The sequence below is a fragment of the Thalassophryne amazonica genome, chromosome 2, assembly GCF_902500255.1.
Source record: "Thalassophryne amazonica chromosome 2, fThaAma1.1, whole genome shotgun sequence".
NCBI classification, from domain to species: Eukaryota; Metazoa; Chordata; class Actinopteri; order Batrachoidiformes; family Batrachoididae; genus Thalassophryne; species Thalassophryne amazonica.
Genome location: NC_047104.1, coordinates 143,053,960 through 143,077,862, shown reverse-complemented (window position 1 = coordinate 143,077,862; position 23,903 = coordinate 143,053,960). Strand labels below are relative to the sequence as shown.

Sequence of the window (23,903 nt, the reverse complement as noted above, 5' to 3'; positions counted from 1 at the left end):
CACTAACACACCCCCCCCCCCCATACCATCACAGATGCTGGCTTTTGAACTTTGTGCTGGCATCAGTCTGGATGGTGTTTGTCCTCTTTTGTCCAGAAGACACGACGTCCATGATTTCCAAAAACAATTTGAAATGTGCACTCATCAGACCACAGCACACTTTTCCACTTTGCGTCTGTCCATTTCAAATGAGCTCTGGCCCAGAGAAGGTGGCGGCGTTTCTGGATATTGTTGATGTATGGGTTTCGCTTTGCATGGAAGAGTTTTAACTTAAACTTGTAGATGTAGCGACGAACTCTGTTAACTGACAGTGGTTTTCTGAAGTGTTCCTGAACCCACGTGGTAAGATCCTGTACACAATGATGGAAGTTTTTAATGCAATGCCGCCTGAGGGATCGAAGATCACGGGCATTCAATGTTGGTTTTTGGCCTTGTCACCAATGTGTAGAAAGTTCTCCAGATTCTCTGAATCTTCTGATTATATTATGGATTGTAGATGATGGAATCCCTAAATTCCTTGCAATTGAACATTGAAACGTTCTTAAACTGTTGGACTATTTTTCACACAGTTGTTCACAAAGTGGTGATCCTCGCCCCATCTTTGCTTGTGAACGGCTGAGCCTTTTGGGGATGTTCCTTTTATACCCAATCATGACACTCACCTGTTTCCAATTAGCAGGCCTCATATTTTTCTGGCCTGACCCGGATTTCCGGCTTTTGGATCCGCATATAATGCAACGGAGGTGACAGATTGCCATGTAATCCCTATGGAAGGACGCGTTGTGGCGCCACAAAAGTTCAAGCTTCGCGATGGACATGAATGAAGCAACGCGAATGAAGTGATTTTGAGCGATTGGGGCATTTGTGGTGCGATATCGCGTCGCGTTGCCCTCCTTCCCAAGTTGAAAAATTGGAACTTTTTCATCTTGTTGCGCCACAATGACCAATCAGGGACTGGATATGTAGTGACGTGGAGATGTCGTTCTCTAGCAATCAGCCTGTGAGCAGGACTTATGTCCCTTTTGTCTTTTATTTAACACAATTATGACAGAGTTTGAGGGGAGAAAGCGAGGAAGTGCAGCAGCAGCCGGTGTTTTTTTTTTTTTTAATGTGTGCGCGCGTGAACAAATCGTCCGTGAAGATAATTTTATTAAATACACAGATGTATAATAAAACAAATGGCGACTTGGTTTATAACACAGTTATGCCAGAGTTTGAGGGGAGAAAGCGAGGAAGTGCAGCAGCAGCCGGTGTTTTTTTTTTTTTTTTTATGTGTGCGCGCCCAAACGAATAGTCTGTGAAGATTATTTTATTAATTAGACAGATGTATAATAAAACAAATCGTGACTGGTTTATAACACAATTATGATAGAGTTTGAGGGGAGAAAGCGAGGAAGTGCAGCAGCAGCCGGTGTTTTTTTTTTTCATGTGTGTGCGTGCGTGAACGAATCGCCCGTGAAGATAATTTTATTAATTACACAGATGTATAATAAAACAAATGGCGAGTGGTTTATAACACAATTATGACAGAGTTTGAGGGGAGAAAGCGAGGAAGTGCAGCAGCAGTCGTCTTTTTTTTTGTTCGCGTGTGCGAACAAATCATCCATGAAGATAATTTTATTACTCAGATGTATAATAAAATAAATGGTGACTGGTTTATAACACAATTATGACAGAGTTTGAGGGGATGGTCCGTGAATGATGTTTAGCGCCGGGAAATATACCGGTTCTTTGTTTAATAAGAGCTGCAAAATATACCCTGTTCTTTGTTTAATAACACGATTTTTGATTGGTCTAGCTTGATGTGATAACCAATCATTGAACGTGTTTTAATGTGGTTCGATCTGTATCAGAACAAAAATCTTTTCTTAGCATTTTGCAGGCGTCTGTTAGACAAAGCGATCAAATTGAAGAAAGAGATTATTTAGTGGATATGATTTCGACCAGTGCAGCCAATTGCCATAAGTAGTATTTTATGTTTTTTTATCTATGTTTTGACACCACTGGTGTCAAATATGTGTATCTATATGAACAAAGTTATTGAAAAGCCATTTTATATTCTAGTCTGTAAAGTTTAGTTCATTACACACACTGCTCTGATGTTCGGATTAACTACAGTACTGATGATGTTGTTTATGTTTTATTAAATTACAGTTCTCATAGCTTCATTGTTTGTGGTTATTTTATTTTTGCCTTAGAAAACTGCATTGTAAAACACAAACCACTTTACCTCAAAGATGGTAATGATTGTTTAAAATCTTTAACATTGGGTGTTCCTGAGAGCTTTCCAAACAGGTTTGAAAAGGCCTAAAATCACAGCCCCCAGCCCATGGCTTTGCCCCTGGACCCCATTGAGGACCTAGGCGGCCCCCAAACCCCTCGACAAATTAGTTTCAGGCTTAGCCATATTGCCTCAATTCCAGCCCTGAATTAGGTGTTCTTTGAGCATTCATCAACTTTCCCAGTCTTTTGTTGCCCTGTCCCAACTTTCCCAACTGTATTCAGTTGAATATAGGTTGAAGAGGATTTGCAAATCATTGTATTGTGTTTTTATTTACATTTCACACAACGTCCAAACTTTATTGGAAATGGGGTTGTACTAAGGAACAACATTATATGATGCGATGTGAAAGAAAATTGTTTTCATGACTGAGTTGTAAGTTGTAAGTCTTTAAGCCCCGAGACCATCCCTGGGTGGAGTCAAACATTATGTCAGGATTGGGACTATGATGTCTTCTTGTGTTATGTTTTTCTGTTATTTTTTTCTGCTTGGGTTTTGCTGCACTGCTTTCTCTTGTCCGTCACTTGGTGCTTTGGTAGTGGGCGTTTCATTCTGTCTTTCCACTCCAATGCCCTGGAGTGTTCCTTCACACCTGTTCCGCATCTGCTGCTCATTATTGCTCTGTATTTAAGCTTCACTCACACTGTTCACTCTTTCTGTGCCAGATCGTTGTGCCTCACCGCCTTTTCTTTGAGTCTTGTCTTGATTGCCTGTTGTGTTATTGAACTGCCTGTCTGTCTTTTTTTTTTTTTTACCTTGTTTTTGCCTGATGTTTCTGATACCGTTGCTGGTTTTGGACTGCCTCCTAGTATACTGAACGCTGCCAGTACCTACACTAAAACCTTTTAAACGTGACCCTTCTGTGTTTGAGCTTTGCATTTGTGTCCAGCCACTTCGTGCCACTGACCCTGAAACATTGGAGATAAAGTGCTGTGTCCAAGGACATGTAGTGGGTCAGGGAAACAAATACAGGTCCACATATTGGTAGACTGATAGCTACCTGCTCCACCTGTTATTTTATGATTTAAATTGTAAATATTTCAAAGGTGAGTGATAAAATTTTAACCACAATCAGTTGTCAATACCTAAAACTGTCTAATGGTAAATATGAAAATGTCTGAAACTATGCTTTAATAACTGCAGATGTGCTCTTGACACTACAAAACAGTGTATTGTTTTAATAGGTTTCAAAATACTACTGAAAAAACCTTTTACTGCTTATTACATATATTTGTAATACTACATATTGTCACATGAGTATGTTTTTTTTTCTACACTTCCCTTCCATACATGACCAGTTAAAAATACACATGCAAATACTTTTTCACTCAACACTCCTGTTTCTCTACTTGCCTAAAGTCTGCGTCACTGTCTTCCCTCTGGTCATCATTTTTGTTTCTGCTCACTCTTCTCCAGTGTGATTCTTCAGCGCAGGGGGGGAGTCCCTGCTCCACTCTGACCTGTAGCACGGCCTCACCCTCTTCAGAAAGCCCCTCTTCTACCTTGAACGCTGGTGGTCAACAGTTCCCTCTTCCTTTGCCTCATTGTGGCTCCAGCACCAGTGGAAGCCTTTCCAGCCCTGTAGCCGTCCCTGTACCCTGGCCTTCTGCTGGCCCCCTCAGTGCAAACAGCCCTGGTCCTCCTCCCCAAAGCCCCTCTTCCACCCTGGAGAGCAAGGACAGTGGAATAATAGGTGAGATTTTTACATCAACCAAGGATGTTATAAAATCATCAGCGTTTATTTATTTGTCTGTCTGTCAACGGGATTACATCTAAACTACTGCACAGATTTTGAGAAAATTTTCAGCACGGATACATATTAGGCCATGGAAGACTCCATTATATTTTGGAGATGATCCAGATCCGAATATGGATTCTGGATCAAGATTTCACTTTATGTACGCGTCGAATGATTCCGTCAAACTACTTCACGGAGTCTCACCAAATTTGCACCACAGATAGATATTAGGGCATGGAAGACTCCACTGAATTTTGAGGTGATCCGGATCCGGATTGGTGGATGTCATAAATCTCTGATTGCTCTTGTTCTCTATGTTAGGTTCCTTGACAGATAAACTCATCTATATTAGATGGCATCAGTTGGATTCAGATTGTTATTCACACCAGTTAAAGTATATCCAACATAAAAGATGGGCACAAACCTGCACATGACTCAGCACAAGTATCTTTGCTAGTTTCCATTTGACACAGTTGTCGTTTTCACACCCACCACCCATTTTTTCTGCAATATTGATCCACATACAAGAAGGTGTTAGCCCTCTTGGCCACCCAAAAACAGGTCTAAGGTCAAGCACATCTAGCGCAGTGACTTTGTAGTTATTATATGAGCACAATACTCAGTTGTGCCTTACATAAGCAGGTTCACCACAAATGTACATGCTGTACACCATAAAAATCACACAGTATGAAGATAAAACTAAATTGAACACAAAGATAATAACAAAAGAAATAAGTAATGGAAAAAAGCGCAATTTAAAAAACAGTTTCTACTCTGTTTTTAACACTGTTTTTGTTCTTCCCGGCAGCTGGGGCTGTGTGGTGATTAGGTGAATGAACGGGGGATTTAGTTTTCACAGGGAGTCGGATATCAAACATTGAAAGGAAAATGTATCTGTAGACATGACATCATTAATGTGCTTAACATCCTGTACTTTGATTAAAACACTGCACATTATACAACAACTCTTAACTTTCCTTAAAGAGTGTGTCTATCTGTGTAGGTGAGGTCAAACCTTAATGTCTCGCTCATATTCTTCACACAGCAGAGTAAGATGTGTGAAAGGATACAATATTAACATTAACTCACAGTAAAGTCCAGCGTTATCTCAATTGCTCTGTTTGTGCAGATGTGTTTTCTCACCACAAATCCTCTCCGCACCTTTCCTTGCTTCCGTTCAATACCACAGTGCTTGTGCTCTGTTTTAAAGGGGATGACAGGTGAGACTGATTGGTTGATAATTATAATCTACTTCTCTCGTTAGGGGTCGCCACAGCAGATCATAAGTCTCCATCTCACCCTGCCCTACAAATGCATCATCTTCTGTAACACCAATAGCTCACCACCTGCCCTGTCTCACCACATTCATGAACCTTCTGTTTGGCCTCCCTCTTTTCCTCCTGCCTTGTGGTTCCTTCCATCCTCAACATCATTCTCCCAATAAATCCTGCATCCTCATTTGCACATGCCCAGACCATCTCTGTCACTTTGTGTCCAAACCATCCTCACTGTGCTGCCCCACTGATATGTTCATGCCTAATGCTTTCCATCCTTGTCACTCCAGAAAAAAAAATCAAATTTTCAGCTCTGCCACCTCTACGTCATCCTCCTGTCTTTTCAGTTGTGACACCACCTCCACGCCCTGTAACATAGCTGGACTCACTACTGTCTTCTGAACTTTCTTTTTATTCTTGCTGATACACGTCTATCCTAAATCACTCCTGGCACTCTTCTCCACCCACTCCACCCTGCCTGCACATTCATCTTCACCTCTTTACTACATACCCTATTACTTTGAACACTTGACTCTAAGTATTAAACTTGTCTACCTTCACCTCTTCTAATATATGCAACCCCAATATTGCACCGTCCTCACTCTTATTTACACAAATTTACTTAATCTTGATCCTAAGTTTAATTTCCCTTTTCTCCAGAATGTATTGTCACTTCTCCATTCTTACGTCAACTTGCTTCCTGCTCTACAGATTACAATGACATCTGCAAACATATATCCATGGTGGGCCCTGTGGAATCTTGTCCATCACCATGGCAAATAAGAACAGCCTCAAAGGCAGTCCTCGATATGATCAACCTCCCTTGTGAATGCGTGCATCATTCCTGATGCATGCATCACCATTTTCACACTGTTCTCATACATATCCTGCATGACCACAGGTACTTCTCTGCCATTATTGACTTCTTCGTACAATACCACAGCTCTTCTCTTGGCACTCTGTCATAAGGTTTCTCTCATCCACTCACTTTCCAAAATTTTACAAAACAATGTGGGTAAAAACATCACTGCTATCTTTTCTAAACTTCTGTAGGCCTCCACTGGTAGGTCATCTGAACCAACTGCCTTTTTGCTCTTCATCCTCGTCACAGCTGTCCTCACTTCATCCTCACTAATTCATTGGACTACCTGATTCTGTTGTGTGTGGGCCGCCAGAAGAGGAGGTACTGCTGGCCCACCACCAGTGGGCGCCCTGACTGAAGTGCGGGCTTCAGGCACGAGAGGGTGCTGCCGCCATGGACACAGCCGGGGGTGACAGCTGTCACTCATTATCTCTTGACAGCTGTCACCCATCTACTCAACATCATCTCACTCCATAAAGACCAGACGTCATCTCCACCTCGTTGCCGAGATATCGTACTTCATTGGAGGTAATATCCTCAGCCATTTGTGTTACTAATAAGCTGTATATTGTGAGTGTTTGCAGGAGTACCGGTCCCTCTTCCTGTGGAGGCTGAGTGAGTGCAGGACGGCACTCTTTTCCTCTGAGGGATCACTGCGGTACTCTGCTACATATTGAGTGAGAGGTGGAGGTGGCATTCCCACCGTTATTGTTACTGGGTGTGCACACACCTACACTTGACTGTCTTTGTTCTCGCCAGCAGTACCAGATCCGACAGTCGGGGACGGTGATCACCTGGGAATTCGGGACTTGGCGGCTCCAGTATTCACCAGGTTCGGAGGCGGCGGAAATCGTGTGGTTCCGGCTCTTCTCAGGACAGACGTCTTCTATCCTCGAGCCTGCCCACACGTCACCTTTGTGATTTGACTGTAATTATATTCTGAGATTGTCTGTATTTCGTTGTGCACATTTCACAACATTAAATTGTTACTTTTTGGCTCATCTATTGACCGTTCATTTACGCCCCCTGTTGTGGGTCCGTGTCACTACACTTTCACAACAGATTCACTCTTTGCAGATAATCCAATCTTCCCTCCTTCTCATTTTCCTCATTCATCAGTTCCTTAATGTACTCCCTCCACTTTCTTAACACACTCTCCTTACTTGTCAACACATTTCCATTTGTAACCTTTATTGCCTTAACCTCCTATACATCTATTCCAGGTCAGTCTCTCTGGCCAATCAAGGTTCTTTCTCTTAACATAATGTTCAGCTTCATTTGCAGTGTGCTATATACCATCTCTTTAGCTTTTGCCTCCTCTCCTATCCCCTCACAACACATCTTCTTGTATTCCTGTCCACTTTCTTCTCAGTTGATGTTATCATATGCCAGTATGCTCACATCACACATCAAAACTGGTTCTGGGTTGGATAAAGCAAGAATCTGGAATGGCCTTCCCAAAGCCCCAACCTCAACCCCATTGAAAATTTGTGTACTACTCTTAAAAGCCGGGTCCATGCCAGGAAACCAACCAATTTAAATGAGTAATTCTGTCAAGGTGAGTGTTCAAATACCCAACCAGAATTAGGCCAGAAGCTTGTTGATGGCTACCAAAGGTGTTTGGTCATGGTGTGGCTTCCTATGGGACATTTAACCAAATATTAGTGGGGGTGTATATATGTATTTGAGCCTAGATGTATAATTATTGTTTTTAGTCATTAATGATATATGCTCATTTCATTCATTATCATTAATGATATATATATGAATATGCTGTACAGTTATCCCCCCCCCCCCCCCCCCCCCAAAAAAAAAAAAAACAGGGACATCAATGGCACACACGGTGGCAGCATGGTTGATTGGTGGTTAGCACTAATGCCTCACAGCAAGAAGATCATGGGATCGCGTTCCGCCCTTTGTGTGGCGTTTCCATGTTCTCCTTGCTTATTTAAGGTCTACTCCTTTCTCTGCCCCTGACCAAGGCAGCATCGCTACATCTGGAATTGGTCCCCGGGCACCAGACTCTCTGCCCACTGATCGTAGTGCTTGGATTGTGTCTAACTGTAATTAGGATGGGTTAAATGCAGAGGACACATTTCGTTGTATGTATGCATATGTACAATGACAAAGGCTTTATTATTATTAAAATTACCATGACATTCATGCCCATAGAGAGTGTATATAAACATCTGACCACAACTGTACATATATTGCAGCACAACTGCATCCTAGTAATTTTACTTTTGAAGTGGCATACAGCGGCCACATACTGCACATACGGCAGTCGGACACTGTGGAGACTTTTAAATCTAAACTTAAAACCCACTTGTTTTCCCTGTTTTATCAATAGTATTTTATGTATGTTATTATGTATTTCTTAATTTTTATTTCTTTTTTATGGATTGCTTTTTATCATGTTTTAATCTTAATTGTTTTGTTGTGTTTTCTGTGTCGTGGGAAGCGCCTTGAAGCGATATGGTCGTGAACTAGGGAAGTGGTGGCGTAACGGTTTGCACGTTGGACTGGGACGCCAGCAATTCTGGTTTGCTTCCCCATTGCAGCCACGCTCCCTACTGGCAGTCTTGACAACAGTGCTAGGGAGGAGTGAGAGACACATGCCATGGGCCCTTCTGGAAATAAGTCCTTCATTGAGGCTTTTGTTGGTCACCCACATTAAATAAGAGGACCTCAACCTCAACTGGTGCTATATAAATTAATAAATTAGAAATTTTAACAGTGAGCAGTGCTAACTGCTCCAAAATCCTGTATCCATAGCATAGCTGTCGCATTGAGACTGCTAACCCACTGTCACTTTCTCTCCAAAAATTCATGGTCACACTCTTCAGATAAACCTGCGTGGCTTTCTTATAGAGACATGAAGAAATAAAACGTATTGTCAAGCCCTGTAAAGAATAGAACCAGAAATTTGGCTGACTGCAAAAAGAAAAGAGATGTTGATGAAGCAGTGCTTTCTCTGTCAATTTTTCCCTATATGAGATAGTCGCATGTCGCAAAACACGCAGGCCCACGTATGCTCGTGCACGCGCACACACAAAACCAATCCACTGTGCTGCCTGGAGGTTGTTAGCAGGAAGAGAGAACAAAAGCTGGACTCATTTTTGACGTGATTTTTAATTTATTTATTTTTTGCTGCACTGAGGACGTATACAGTCTTATTTTTGTTGTTCACGCACGCACAAGCGCCGACCAGGTTGCGTGTGTGCACGCGTGTGCGGGGAACACGATTCTCCTGAGACATAATTTGAGCTAACTGACACTGCTAATTCTTGTAAGATACAGACACACACACAAAACAAATCCACTGTGCTGCCTGTTAGCAGGAACAGAAAGAAAACCTGGACTCATTTCTGACGTGACTTTTTTTTTTTGCTGCACTGAGGAGGTACAGCTGGACCGAGCAGGTTGCGTGGCGTGCGCGCGCACGGGACAGCGACATGATGATTTGATTACTGACGCTGCTACACACACACACACACACACACAAAATCCTCTCCCCTGTAAGCTGTCTGGATGCATGAACAGCTGCTAACATGAAACACTGATGTGATTTTTGGCTGAACTGAGGAACTACACAAAGTCTTTTTTTTTTTTTTTATGGAAATCCAAAGTCAGTGCACAGCATCACTGGACTACACGTCACAGTGGAACACCAAAATGTAAGTCCCTTTTCTGTTGTTTATAAATTAATAAAATATCAAATGACAATGATCTATTTTAGCTGTTATACGAGGGCTGTCAATAAAGTAACGGTCCTTTTTACTTTTTCAAAAACTATATGGATTTCATTCATATGTTTTTACGTCAGACATGCTTGAACCCTCGTGCGCATGCGTGAGTTTTTCCACGCCTGTCGGTGACGTCATTCGCCTGTGAGCACTCCTTGTGGGAGGAGTCGTCCAGCCCCTCGTCGGAATTCCTTTGTCTGAGAAGTTGCTGAGAGACTGGCGCTTTGTTTGATCAAAATTTTTTCTAAACCTGTGAGACACATCGAAGTGGACACGGTTCGAAAAATTAAGCTGGTTTTCAGTGAAAATTTTAACGGCTGATGAGAGATTTTGAGGTGATTCTGTCGCTTTAAGGACTTCCCACGGTGCGAGACGTCGCTCAGCGCTCTCAGCCGCCGTCGTCAGCCTGTTTCAAGCTGAAAACCTCCACATTTCAGGTTCTATTGATCCAGGACATCGTGAGAGAACAGAGAAGCTTCAGAAGAAGTCGGTTTCAGCATTTTATCCGGATATTCCACTGTTAAAGGAGATTTTTTTAATGAAAGACGTGCGGACGGGTCCACGCGTCGGGACGCAGCCGCCGCGACGCTCCGCCACAGGAAAAACACCTCTGTTGAAAGCCTTAAGGACAAGTTGGAACATGTCCTGCCTGTTAAACAATTTCTCATATACTCACTCCACTGAAAGCCATCAAAAGCCGCCTGGATTTTACAAATGGTTATCAACACGGAGGTGTTTTTCCTGTGGCGGAGCGTCGCGGCGGCTGCGAGCCGACGCTGCAATCCGCCCGCACGTCTTTCATTAAAAAAATCTCCTTTAACAGTGGAATATCCGGATAAAATGCTGAAACCGACATCTTCTGAAACTTCTCTGTTCTCTTACGACGTCCTGGATCAATAGAGCCTGAAATGTGGAGGTTTTCAGCTTGAAACAGGCTGACGACGGCGCCTGAGAGCGCTGAGCGACGTCTCGCACCGTGGGAAGTCCTTAAAGCGACAGAATCACCTCAAAATCTCTCATCAGCTGTTAAAATTTTCACTGAAAACCAGCTTAATTTTTCGAACCGTGTCCACTTCGATGTGTCTCACAGGTTTAGAAAAAATTTTGATCAAACAAAGCGCCAGTCTCTCAGCAACTTCTCAGACAAAGGAATTCCGAGGAGGGGCTGGACGACCCCTCCCACAAGGAGTGCTCACAGGCGAATGACGTCACCGACAGGCGTGGAAAAACTCACGCATGCGCACGAGGGTTCAAGCATGTCTGACGTAAAAACATATGAATGAAATCCATATAGTTTTTGAAAAAAATAAAAAGGACCCTTACTTTATTGACAGCCCTCGTATAAAACAAATAATGAATGTTTTTACATTCTTTCAATGGTACGAATATTTAATTCGCCTCGTTGAATGGTATGTTCCAGCTTTCACCTCATGAAATATTTGTACCATTGAACTCATAAACATTCATTATTTGTATAACAAAACTTGACTGACTGCATCTCATGTCCACGCCAACTTAAAGAAAACACTAATTTAGATGTAGTGTCACTTAACTTCAGTTCCTTGTTAAATGTGCTATCTACCAATACCCTACAATGAGTTTCTCTGTTTTCTTCTGCCACTTCAGCCTCAAGGCTTCAGCACCCTCCCATCAAAACTGGGACACTGTTGCCTTTGTCGCTTGTGGCTCTGATTTTCCTAAAATAGGACACTTTTTTTGTCCAGAAATAGATATTGTATTTATAGTTAAATACAAAAGGCCAAAGGGAACGTCAAGTAAAATAAAACCTGTTGACTGATTCCTTGAGTGCTTCACTAATGAAACAATGAGCTGCCTCCTTTTGTGTTGACTAAGAATATGCAAATTAAAGCCAGATAATTTATTTATTTTATTTTAATGACTGATTAAAAATGTAATTGACAATTCACACAGTATACCATATTTAGGACAACAAGTTTAGTTCTTAACCTACACTGTGTGCATGTCTTAGCTACCAACACAAGTTCTTCTGAGAATGAGGAGCGCAACGCCTCCAGTGCGGATGTGACAAAGGATGAAGGCTCAGGGGGTGGCACTGTGGTGATGGGCCATGCAAACGAAAGCTGCCATGCTGGGCCTACCAGGGACACTCTGACTGCCCAACCAGATGAGGCCTTACCTAGAACTGACATCATGGATACCAGGACTCCTCCCCCACCAAAGAGACCCCTTCCACAGCATCACATCCACAGCACCTCCTCCCCAGTGATGCCGCGGCCAAATTCTGTGGCAGGTAATTTATATTTTGTTGAATCACTGTGTGTATTTACAGCCCAGTCTCACATTTTTTTTCATGCTCCCGTGATGAAATGAGTCAAATTTTCGTGACGGGGCTTTTTTTTAACTCACTATTCCTAACCCTACTCCCACCCCCAGCACTAACCTTAACCGTCTTACTCCTTCCCCCCACCTTAACCATAACCACCCCAGTGATGTGCAGTCATCACGGAATGAATGAGAATGAATTTGTGCTGCCATGACGAAAATGAGACGCTTTTCGTCACAGTATTACGAACCAATAGATTAATGTATATTTAGTGCTGCTGAATCATGACTTGCCGTGAGACCAGGTTGGTATTTATGCACTTGATAAAGAATGAAAGGAGGAGAGAATGCTTTATTGGAGCCAAATATGAGGATATTAAATCTTAGCCTTTGTTTTGTACGTATCTTTTATTATGCATGTAAGAGACAAGTTTTTTGGGGGGTGTTCTTTACTTTTATGTACAACCAGTAAATAGAGCATGTTGTATTTTTGTGTTGTGGTCACTTATGTGGAGAGACTATCTCATTGGATTTGTAGCATTACCAGCTGTAAAATTTAATGCTGTATTTATTCATTGTTTTGCTTTAGAACAATTGTTTAACTGTTTTAAACAAAAGGTTAGGTTTGGGCACCCCTGATGATTTCCATGATTTTCCTTTATAAATCATTGGTTGTTTGGATCAGCAATTTCAGTTAAATTGGTTTTGCTCCCATTTTGTATGAGATGAACTCAAAGATCTAAAACTTTTTCCACATACACAATATCACCATTTCCCTCAAATATTGTTCACAAACCAGTCTAAATCTGTGATAGTGAGCACTTCTCCTTTGCTGAGATAATCCATCCCACCTCACAGGTGTGCCATATCAAGATGCTGATTAGACACCATGATTAGTGCACAGGTGTGCCTTAGACTGCCCACAATAAAAGGCCACTCTGAAAGGTGCAGTTTTATCACACAGCACAATGCCACAGATGTCGCAAGATTTGAGGGAGCGCGCAATTGGCATGCTGACAGTAGGAATGTCAACCAGAGCTGTTGCTCGTGTATTGAATGTTCATTTCTCTACCATAAGCCGTCTCCAAAGGCCTTTCAGAGAATTTGGCAGTACATCCAACCAGCCTCACAACTGCAGACCACGTGTAACCACACCAGCCCAGGACCTCCACATCCAGCATGTTCACCTCCAAGATCATCTCAGACCAGCCACTCGGACAGCTGCTGAAACAATCGGTTTGCATACTCAAAGAATTTCTGCACAAACTGTCAGAAACCATCTCAGGGAAGCTCATCTGCATGCTCGTCGTCCTCATCGGGGTCTCGACCTGACTCCAGTTTGTCGTCGTAACCGACTTGAGTGGGCAAATGCTCACATTCGCTGGTGTTTGGCACATTGGAGAGGTGTTCTCTTCACGGATGAATCCCGGTTCACACTGTTCATGGCAGATGGCAGACAGCGTGTGTGGCATCGTGTGGGTGAGCGGTTTTCTGATGTCAGTGTTGTGGAACAAGTGGCCCATGGTGGCGGTGGGGTTATGGTATGGGCAGGCGTCTGTTATGGACGAAGAACACAGGTGCATTTTATTGATGGCATTTTGAATGCACAGAGATACCGTGACGAGATCCTGAGGCCCATTGTTGTGCCAATCCAAGACCATCACCTCATGTTGCAGCAGGATAATGCACGGCCCCATGTTGCAAGGATCTGTACACAATTCTTGGAAGCTGAAAATGTCCCAGTTCTTGCATGGCCAGCATACTCACCGGACATGTCACCCATTGAGCATGTTTGGGATGCTCTGGACCGGCGTATACGACAGCGTGTGCCAGTTCTTGCCAATATCCAGCAACTTCGCAGAGCCAGTGAAGAGGAGTGGACCAACATTCCACAGGCCACAATTGACAACCTGATCAACTCTATGCGAAGGAGATGTGTTGCACTGCATGAGGCAAATGGTGGTCACACCAGATACTGACTGGTATCCCCCCCCAATAAAACAAAACTGCACCTTTCAGAGTGGCCTTTTATTGTGGGCAGTCTAAGGCACACCTGTGCACTAATCATGGTGTTTAATCAGCATCTTGATATGGCACACCTGTGAGATGGGATGGATTATCTCAGCAAAGGAGAAGTGCTCACTATCACAGATTTAGACTGGTTTGTGAACAATATTTGAGGGAAATGGTGATATTGTGTATGTGGAAAAAGTTTTAGATCTTTGAGTTCATCTCATACAAAATGGGAGCAAAACCAAAAGTGTTGCGTTTATATTTTTGTTGAGTGTATATATATATTTGACATTCTAAAGCCCAAAAAATGCGAGCAGATTTGATTGAAGAATGCCTATATATTTGCACAATATATTTAATTACGTAAATCACAAGTGTCATTTGGACTTCAACCAAAGCCACAAATCCATAAAGAAAGTTATGGCTGACAAAATTGTTCCTACAACATAGGATGTGAATAGTGTTGAGCCATTGGTCAGTATTGCCTGAATGGCACTTTCCATTTTTCATCTGACACAGAGAAAGCAGAAGTAGCAAGGATTCTGTGATGCTGAATGATACGTCATTGTAACATGTGCTGCCCCACTTAATCACTGAGGCTGGATACACACAGTACCAGTTAAAGGTCCTGGGAGAACTCCAGTTGTCAAAAATATATATTTATATATATATATATATAAAAATCCCTCTCTAGTCACGATCTTTGCAAGTGCACAAAGCTTTATTTTTCCACTTTCCTTAGATGTCAGTTCATTTGTGTTGGGAGCAAAAGAAGAGCTTCCCTAAGGAGTGAATTCACAGTAACGCCTGCCAGTTTCCTCTGTCAGCTGGTGCGTTCATTTAAGCAGAATAAAGATGAAGCAAGCCTGATAGTACTATATCTGCAACAGTATAGTCCACATTGAAAGGATTGATAGAGAAATGGTATATAATTTATTATGAGATGGAAGAGCAAGAAAGGCACGTCTAATTTATTCCCACATGGAAAACGAGCTGTAGTTGTATACAGCAAAGAAAGAATACAATTAAGAAAAGTTATTGTAAGAGTGCTTGCACTTTTAACACAAATTAAAAAATAATGCAGCACAGAGTACCCAATACTCATCTTTGAGAAAGGTGTTCTATTGAATAGATTGATAACAAAATGCATACGTGATACATACTGTACAATGAGCTAGGGATAATGATTGGATAATCCTTTGAGTCTTGTAGTGTTTGTGTAAGAGAATAAGACACTGCTGACATTTTTTATCTTGTAATAATTCTGAGCCATGACCCAATAACCCTGCAACAATACTTCTTTTGTTACTGGACATGTAAGAGGTTTTCTGTAGTCTTCAAAATTAAATTATAGGTTCAAAATGTTCTGGAAAACCATTGGTTGATGGCTTACTCATCATATGAGAATTCTGAGACTGAATACCACTTATAACTCTTTCACTTGGTCCTCAACCATTTGGCCTAGCTGTCTTTAGCCTGCAATCTTTCTCATCCCACTCCACACCTCCTTCACGCTGTGTGATTGCAGACTGTTCTCCATCATCTCACTGTAGGTGTATTTTCAATCCTCAGTTTTCCACTTCTGCTTCTAATAAACAAAGATCATTTTCTCCATGTCACAAACCTAAAAGCCTTTTCCCACCTCTTTAAAATAATTTTCTTGAGTATTTCAGAGTTTATTATTTGCAGTTAAAAATATCTTTATTCTGAGTACCGTGTTCTCACTGTAAGTGAATTGTGCATTATCAGGCCTCAGGATGTTCACTGGATCCCCTGCAGAACAGATTCTGTGTGCTTTCCAATGTCCTTAAAATATCACACGACCACTCTCTCATTCTGCTCCTGCAAGATGATGAACACATGCAGGGACGATCGATGTGCCAAATTATGGTCTCATTTGCTAAAGTGTTGGAACTGTATGTACCTTTGATGATGAAATGATGTTCCTATAACATTTTATTTACACGCACACACATAGTATACAATGTGTGTACATATGCATACACAAGCGTGTTGCCCGTGGAGTACCACATGCTCTAGATTGGGTAGTGTTTATACAACCCCTGGCAATAATTATGGAATCACCGGCCTCGGAGGATGTTTATTCAGTTGTTTAATTTTGTAGAAAAAAAGCAGATCACAGGCATGACACAAAACTAAAGTCATTTCAAATGGCAACTTTCTGGCTTTAAGAAACACTATAAGAAATCAGGAAAAAAAATTGTGGCAGTCAGTAACGGTTACTTTTTTAGACAAAGCAGAGGGAAAAAAATATGGAATCACTCAATTCTGAGGAATAAATTATGGAATCACCCTGTAAATTTTCAACCCCAAAACTAACACCTGGATCAGATCAGATCTGCTCGTTAGTCTGCATCTAAAAAGGAGTGATCACACCTTGGAGAGCTGTTGCACCAAGTGGACTGACATGAATCATGGCTCCAACACAAGAGATGTCAATTGAAACAAAGGAGAGGATTATCAAACTCTTAAAAGAGGGTAAATCATCATGCAATGTTGCAAAAGATGTTGGTTGTTCACAGTCAGCTGTGTCTAAACTCTGGACCAAATACAAACAACATGGGAAGGTTGTTAAAGGCAAACATACTGGTAGACCAAGGAAGACATCAAAGCGTCAAGACCGAAAACAAAGCAGTATGTCTCAAAAATCAAAAATGCACAACAAAACAAATGAGGAACGAATGGGAGGAAACTGGAGTCAACGTCTGTGACCAAACTGTAAGAAACCGCCTAAAGGAAATGGGATTTACATACAGAAAAGCTAAACGAAAGCCATCATAACACCTTAACAGAAAAAAACAAGGTTACAATGGGCTAAGGAAAATCAATCATGGACTGTGGATGAAAGTCATATTCAGTGATGAATCTCGAATCTGCATTGGGCAAGGTGATGATGCTGGAACTTTTGTTTGGTGCCGTTCCAATGAGATTTATAAAGATGACTGCCTGAGGAGAACATGTAAATTTCCACAGTCATTGATGATATGGGGCTGCATGTCAGGTAAAGGCACTGGGGAGATGGCTGTCATTACATCATCAATAAATGCACAAGTTTACGTTGATATTTTGGACACTTTTCTTATCCCATCAATTGAAAGGATGTTTGGGGATGATGAAATCATTTTTCAAGATGATAATGCATCTTGCCATAGAGCAAAAACTGTGAAAACATTCCTTGCAAAAAGACACATAGGGTCAATGTCATGGCCTGCAAATAGTCCGGATCTTAATCCAATTGAAAATCTTTGGTGGAAGTTGAAGAAAATGGTCCATGACAAGGTTCCAACCTGCAAAGCTGATCTGGCAACAGCAATCAGAGAAAGTTGGAGCCAGATTGATGAAGAGTACTGTTTGTCACTCATTAAGTCCATGCCTCAGAGACTGCAAGCTGTTATAAAAGCCAGAGGTGGTGCAACAAAATACTAGTGATGTGTTGGAGCGTTCTTTTGTTTTTCATGATTCCATAATTTTTTCCACAGAATTGAGTGATTCCATATTTTTTTCCCTCTGCTTGGTCTAAAAAAGTAACTGTTACTGACTGCCACAATTTTTTTTCCTGATTTCTTATAGTGTTTCTTAAAGCCAGAAAGTTGCCATTTGAAATGACTTTAGTTTTGTGTCATGTCTGTGATCTGCTTTTTTTCTACAAAATTAAACAACTGAATGAACATCCACCGAGGCCGGTGATTCATAATTTTTGCCAGGGGTTGTAAAATAGGTAGCTGACATTTTTTCAAGGGTGGTAATAAATTGTGCAAAGTTTCTATAATGACTTGGAATGGTGTGTGACTCTAGAATGTTTTTAGAACCTTAGACGTTAGACCTCAACTGTTATGTGTCGGACGCAGCTCGGAGAACCGACCAGCGTTTGAAGGACCCAGTATGAAATAAGCAGAGCACGGTACAAAGGCTAACTGAATTTAATACATAACAGTGATAATACAGAAAGGTGCGGTCTGGCGTGGTGCGCTCCCAGCAGCGCTAACGGTCCGGAGCCAGAAGCTGTTTCGGACCCAAGGACCCCGCCGACACCCCCCAGGTGGCCGCAACAACCGAGTCTGTGAAAGAAGGAACCATTATGTGAGTCCACACTCTACACACAGAACACTTAAAGGTGTACAAACAGCAAACACTTCCTGGCTTGATTACTGATCAGCTTCCCAACCTGCAGGCATGGAACATCCCGTTCACAAAACTCCACCGCAGTGGAAGCTGATACATGACTAACATACAGCTCAATACAATAAGGTGTGAGGGACACCACATTTACTGACTGTATAACTGTTAGTCACAAAATCCAACGTACCTCAGGAAGTGTGCTGACGAGCGTGAGACCTCACCCCCTCCTCTTTCACAGACCGTGCATCAAACCTGGACATTCTCAGCGTCCGCTGCTGATGAGATGGCTCCCAAGACGACGATCTCACCCGTCTGGTCACAAGGTCGAGTCTCTGGCAAATACACACTGTGCACTCCAGTCTTAAATGCCAACATGCTCCAATCCATCCAGATGCACCTCAGCTGTGAGTCCTGACGAGTCGCAGGTGATCAGGGTGAGGTCCTGACAGCCTCAGCAACACAGCCACTCAGTCCCAAATGCACGCCACCTGGGAGGAAAACAAAAAGACAAACAAACCGGCAGCCAGGCCCCCCCAGCCATATAACATCAACAGTTTTTAGAAGAAGAACTCAGCCCTTTTATTTCCTGTTAATTTACTGTTTTAATGTATTAATAAATTGTTTAGGTTCTTATTATCATATACACACTATTACCATTATTATTATTATTATTATTATTATTATTTTATTTGTACTTTTATTTTTGTCATTTGATTTTTTTTTTAAATGGACCAAAATAGAAATAAGTGTTTTCATTTTCTTGTGGTAACCATGTATTTACAATTATATTATGTACTTACATTGACCTTACTAAATAAAATCACGCACTCACGTTTTTAATATATAGATGATTTACCACCCCCTGATGGCTTGGTATGTGAGTCCAGAATGTAAATATCACTGTCCATTTTTCAGTGCTGTTTGTTAATATATGTAGCTTCTCTAAAAATATTAGTCCTGTCAACATTCAATTTTTGCATCGTTTATCCTTGACCCAAATGGCAAATGTCAGCTCTCCCAGTTTCTGCATGATTAAAATTGCACGTATGCACAGCTGGTTGTCTTTTCTGCATTTTGCTGTATGCAGGTGCTTTTAATTTGACAGACAGTGGCGGAAGACATTAAAACACTACACATTTCACTTATGGTGCCAACATAACACTTAACTCACTTATGGTGACAGCAACACAACACTTATCTAAACTGACTAACCCAGCTGAACTACAAAAATGCAATAAATCAATAACACTAGGAGTCACTCTTCAATTTGTGGGTTACAGCTCTTAGTGCTCCTATTACCACTGGGACCACTTAGGACTTTACCTTTTACATCTGCTCCAGTTGCTCCTTCTTCCCTTGGTACTTCTCCATTTTCTCATGCTCCTTCTTTCATATATTGCTGTCACCTGGCACGGCCACATCAATCACAACTGCAGTTTTCTTACCCTTGTCAACCACCACTGTATCTTGTTGGTTGGCCAGCAGCTGCTTGTTTGTCTGGAATTTGAAGTCCCACAGTACCTCACCCCTGTTGTTCTCAACCCCCTTTGATGGCGTCTCCCATCGGGACTTGGGGACCTCCAATCCGTATGCGACAAATGTTTCTGTACACAATTCCTGATGCTTGTGCCTCTGTGTATGCTGTCCCTCTCAGTGTATGCTGTCCCAGCTTGCATCCAGCTACTATGTGCTGGACTGTCTCTGGGGCACATTTGCAGACCCTGCAACTTAGGTCTTGTTGGCTGTGGTAGACTTCTGCCTCTATGGATTTGAAAACATTTATTATTTGTTTTATATAACACCTAACAATCCTGACAATGTAGTCCATACCTGATGCTGTGCATTACCTTCTTTGTGGTCAGACTGCTGTCCAGCGAAAAATCACTACAGAAATTTGTAGTGCTCATAATCAGACCGTGCTTGTACTTCAGGTAGAGACGTCCAAGCGAATATTGTAAATGCCTCTAGACAGCTTGCGGTGTACTCAATTTCTTTTTTGTGTTACAAGAGTGAGCACATCAATAAAAAACCCCCCGCCATGTTTGTTTTTAAACTAAGCACCGCCACCGCTAATGTGAGCGCGCGCGGTGGTGGTGCTGTGCAATGGTACAAAATGTATAGAAGCGAAATTGCATGGTAAATGGAACCACATTTTCATGGTCAATGAAACAGTGACAAATGGTGGCTGTCCCAAAACTTCCTTTACCTGAATAATGAGACCATTGTGTTTGAGTGTTCTGGCATACCGAATGCGGCTACACCAAACGTTGGTGCTCTGGCTAATTATGTAAAACCAGCTGTCAAGAATTTGGGAGTGATATTTGACAGGTGTTTGAGGTTTGCTTGACAGATAAACACTGTTGTCAAAGCAAGTTTCTTCCAGCTTCGTCTTCTGGCTAAAGTAAAACACTTTCTTAGCAGATGTGATCTTGAGACAGCCACTCATGCTTTCATCAGCTCTTGACTTGATTATTATAATGCACTTTATACTGGCATTAACCAGTTTTCTCTTGCACACCTCCACCACCTTGGTACAGAATGTCTTTTAACAAACACTTTTAGACGTGAACATATTACACCTGTCCTGTACTCACTCCACTGGCTTCCAGTTCATTTTAGAATTGATTTTAATATTTGTTTTTAAAGCTGTTAATAGCCTTGCATCTCCTTACCTGTCTGAAATTTAAACTCTCTGCACTTACAGTAGGACATTACGGGCATCTGGCCAGCTTTACTGAGATGTTCCGAGGTTAAAATATAAATTCTGGGGTGATCATGCTTTTGCAGTAGCTGGCCCCAGACTGTGGAACAAGCTACCTCTTGACTTGCACACTATTCCTGACCCAGCACTTTTTAAATCTAAGTTAAAGACTTATTTATTTAAGCTGGCTTTTAACACCTAGTGGGGAAGTGACACGTTCTGTCTTTATGTGCTGTTTTAAATTTATTGTATGTGTTTTATTTTTGTGAATCTGTGTTTTTACTGTTAAGCACTTTGGACACCATCTGGTGGTATAAAGCGCTTAATAAATAAAAGTTGACTGATTGATTGAAATGGGACAAATGATCCATATCACAACGTACAAGCCACCAATCAAATGACAAGTATCTATTTAGGCGTTATATAATTTTTTAAAAAAATTGTGTTTGGAAGCTCATGTATTTGGACTGCGTTAATAAACAAGGATAGCTCTTTAAAAAGTCCTGTGCAAAAACTGAACAAGGAGAAAATTACAGATGAGCTTAATACCTTTTCCAAGTACACCAGATTTTTTAAACATTTAGTTGCATTGCACATTTATCTCACATATGATTGTCAGTTCAGTAACTTGAAGAAGCAGTTTACTCATGTTTTATGCCAGGTATAGCAACATTAGGTTGTTGGCTGTGCTTCTTATGGCAGCTATAGTACAAATGTAGTCGAATTGCACATGAAGTGCGCATGAAACAGGAATCATATGCAATACGTTTCAGAGAAATACTTTCTAGAAGGTATCATGTACTTTGGCTCCAGCATGTGTAGCATGTTCCTAAAACCTGTGTTTTCCACAACACCATAAGGCCGCAGGCCTTTGCAAATACGAGGGCTGTCAATAAAGTAACGGTCCTTTTTATTTTTTTCAAAAACTATATGGATTTCATTCATATGTTTTTACTTCAGACATGCTTGAACCCTTGTGCGCATGCGTGAGTTTTTCCACGCCTGTCGGTGACGTCATTCGCCTGTGAGCACTCCTTGTGGGAGGAGTCGTCCAGCCCCTCGTCGGAATTCCTTTGTCTGAGAAGTTGCTGAGAGACTGGCGCGTTGTTTGATCAAAATTTTTTCTAAACCTGTGAGACACATCGAAGTGGACACGGTTCGAAAAATTAAGCTGGTTTTCAGTGAAAATTTTAACGGCTGATGAGAGATTTTGAGGTGATACTGTCGCTTTAAGGACTTTTCACGGTGCGAGACGTCGCTCAGCGCTCTCAGGCGCCATCATCAGCCTGTTCAAGCTGAAAACCTCCACATTTCAGGCTCTATTGATCCAGGACGTCGTGAGAGAACAGAGAAGTTTCAGAAGAAGTCGGTTTCAGCATTTTATCTGTATATTCCACTGTTAAAGGAGATTTTTTTAATGAAAGACGTGCGGACGGGTCCGAGCGTCGGGACGCAGCCGACGCGGTGCGGCCGCACAGGAAAAACTCCTCCGTGTTGATAACCATTTGTAAAATCCAGGCGGCTTTTGATGGCTTTCAGTGGAGTGAGTATATGAGAAATTGTTTAACAGGCAGGACATGTTCCAACTTGTCCTTAAGGCTTTCAACAGAGATGTTTTTCCTGTGCCGCCGCACCGCCTGAGAGTGCTGCGCGACGTCTCGCACCGTGAAAAGTCCTTAAAGCGACAGAATCACCTCAAAATCTCTCATCAGCCGTTAAAATTTTCACTGAAAACCAGCTTAATTTTTCGAACCGTGTCCACTTCGATGTGTCTCACAGGTTTAGAAAAAATTTTGATCAAACAACGCGCCAGTCTCTCAGCAACTTCTCAGACAAAGGAATTCCGACGAGGGGCTGGACGACTCCTCCCACAAGGAGTGGTCACAGGCGAATGACGTCACCGACAGGCGTGGAAAAACTCACGCATGCGCACGAGGGTTCAAGCATGTCTGACGTAAAAACATATGAATGAAATCCATATAGTTTTTGAAAAAAATAAAAAGGACTGTTACTTTATTGACAGCCCTCGTAAAGTGCGTTTCGCTTTGTCAGAACTGCTGGGTAGATTAGAAAATCTGCCCAGCGTCTGCTGGCTTGCTGCTGCAGGACGTTTGGCTGGTAGCTCTGCATTTACTTCAGGATGGTGCCTTGCTAGGTGGGCTTTGAGGTTTGTCGTATTTCCGCAGTACACAACGTGTGCATTACAGATTTTACAAATAGCTTTCGACATGTCCAGTTCTGCTTTTCCCTTCAAAGCAAAAAAATCCAAAATGTGATGGTGGGGGTTTTATCCCCGCACCACGTAGCGAGTAGGGCTGCTACAAATGACTATTTTGATAGTCGACTCATCATCGATTATTTTTGAGATTAGTTGACTATCGGATCATATGTAATTTCCTAAATTTAAGGCCTGCAGCATTTTCCGAGAAACGTCAGATGATGAAAACATGAACATTTCCAAATCAGTGACTGTTTCTTATACTTCATTTACATTTCATTTCATTTAAATGGTCTTTTTCAAAATTTGAACGTCAATCATTCAGAAATACAAACATTGTGGTACTTTGTAGTAAATGTGTGTCAGGTAGCGGTGGTGGGCACAGTTCCGATAATCCCATAACTGATAATTATCGAATATAATGTTTTCATTATCGGATTATCTTTTTAGATATCTTTAAAAACCATTATCAATCAATCAATCAATTTTTTTTTTTAGATAGCGCCAAATCACAACAAACAGTTGCCCCAAGGCGCTTTATATTGTAAGGCAAGGCCATACAATAATTATGTAAAACCCCAACGGTCAAAACGACCCCCTGTGAGCAAGCACTTGGCTACAGTGGG

General features: G+C 41.8%; 1 protein-coding gene across 1 annotated transcript in view; it reads left to right on the top strand.

Annotated features, from left to right (window-relative positions):
* Positions 1-23,903, top strand: part of LOC117532145 (protein TANC1-like) — a 177,603-nt gene that overhangs the window by 23,553 nt on the left and 130,147 nt on the right. The window contains 2 exon segments of the mRNA XM_034195439.1: positions 3,698-3,974; positions 11,892-12,173. Of these exon segments, the coding sequence (XP_034051330.1) occupies positions 3,698-3,974; positions 11,892-12,173 (559 nt within the window).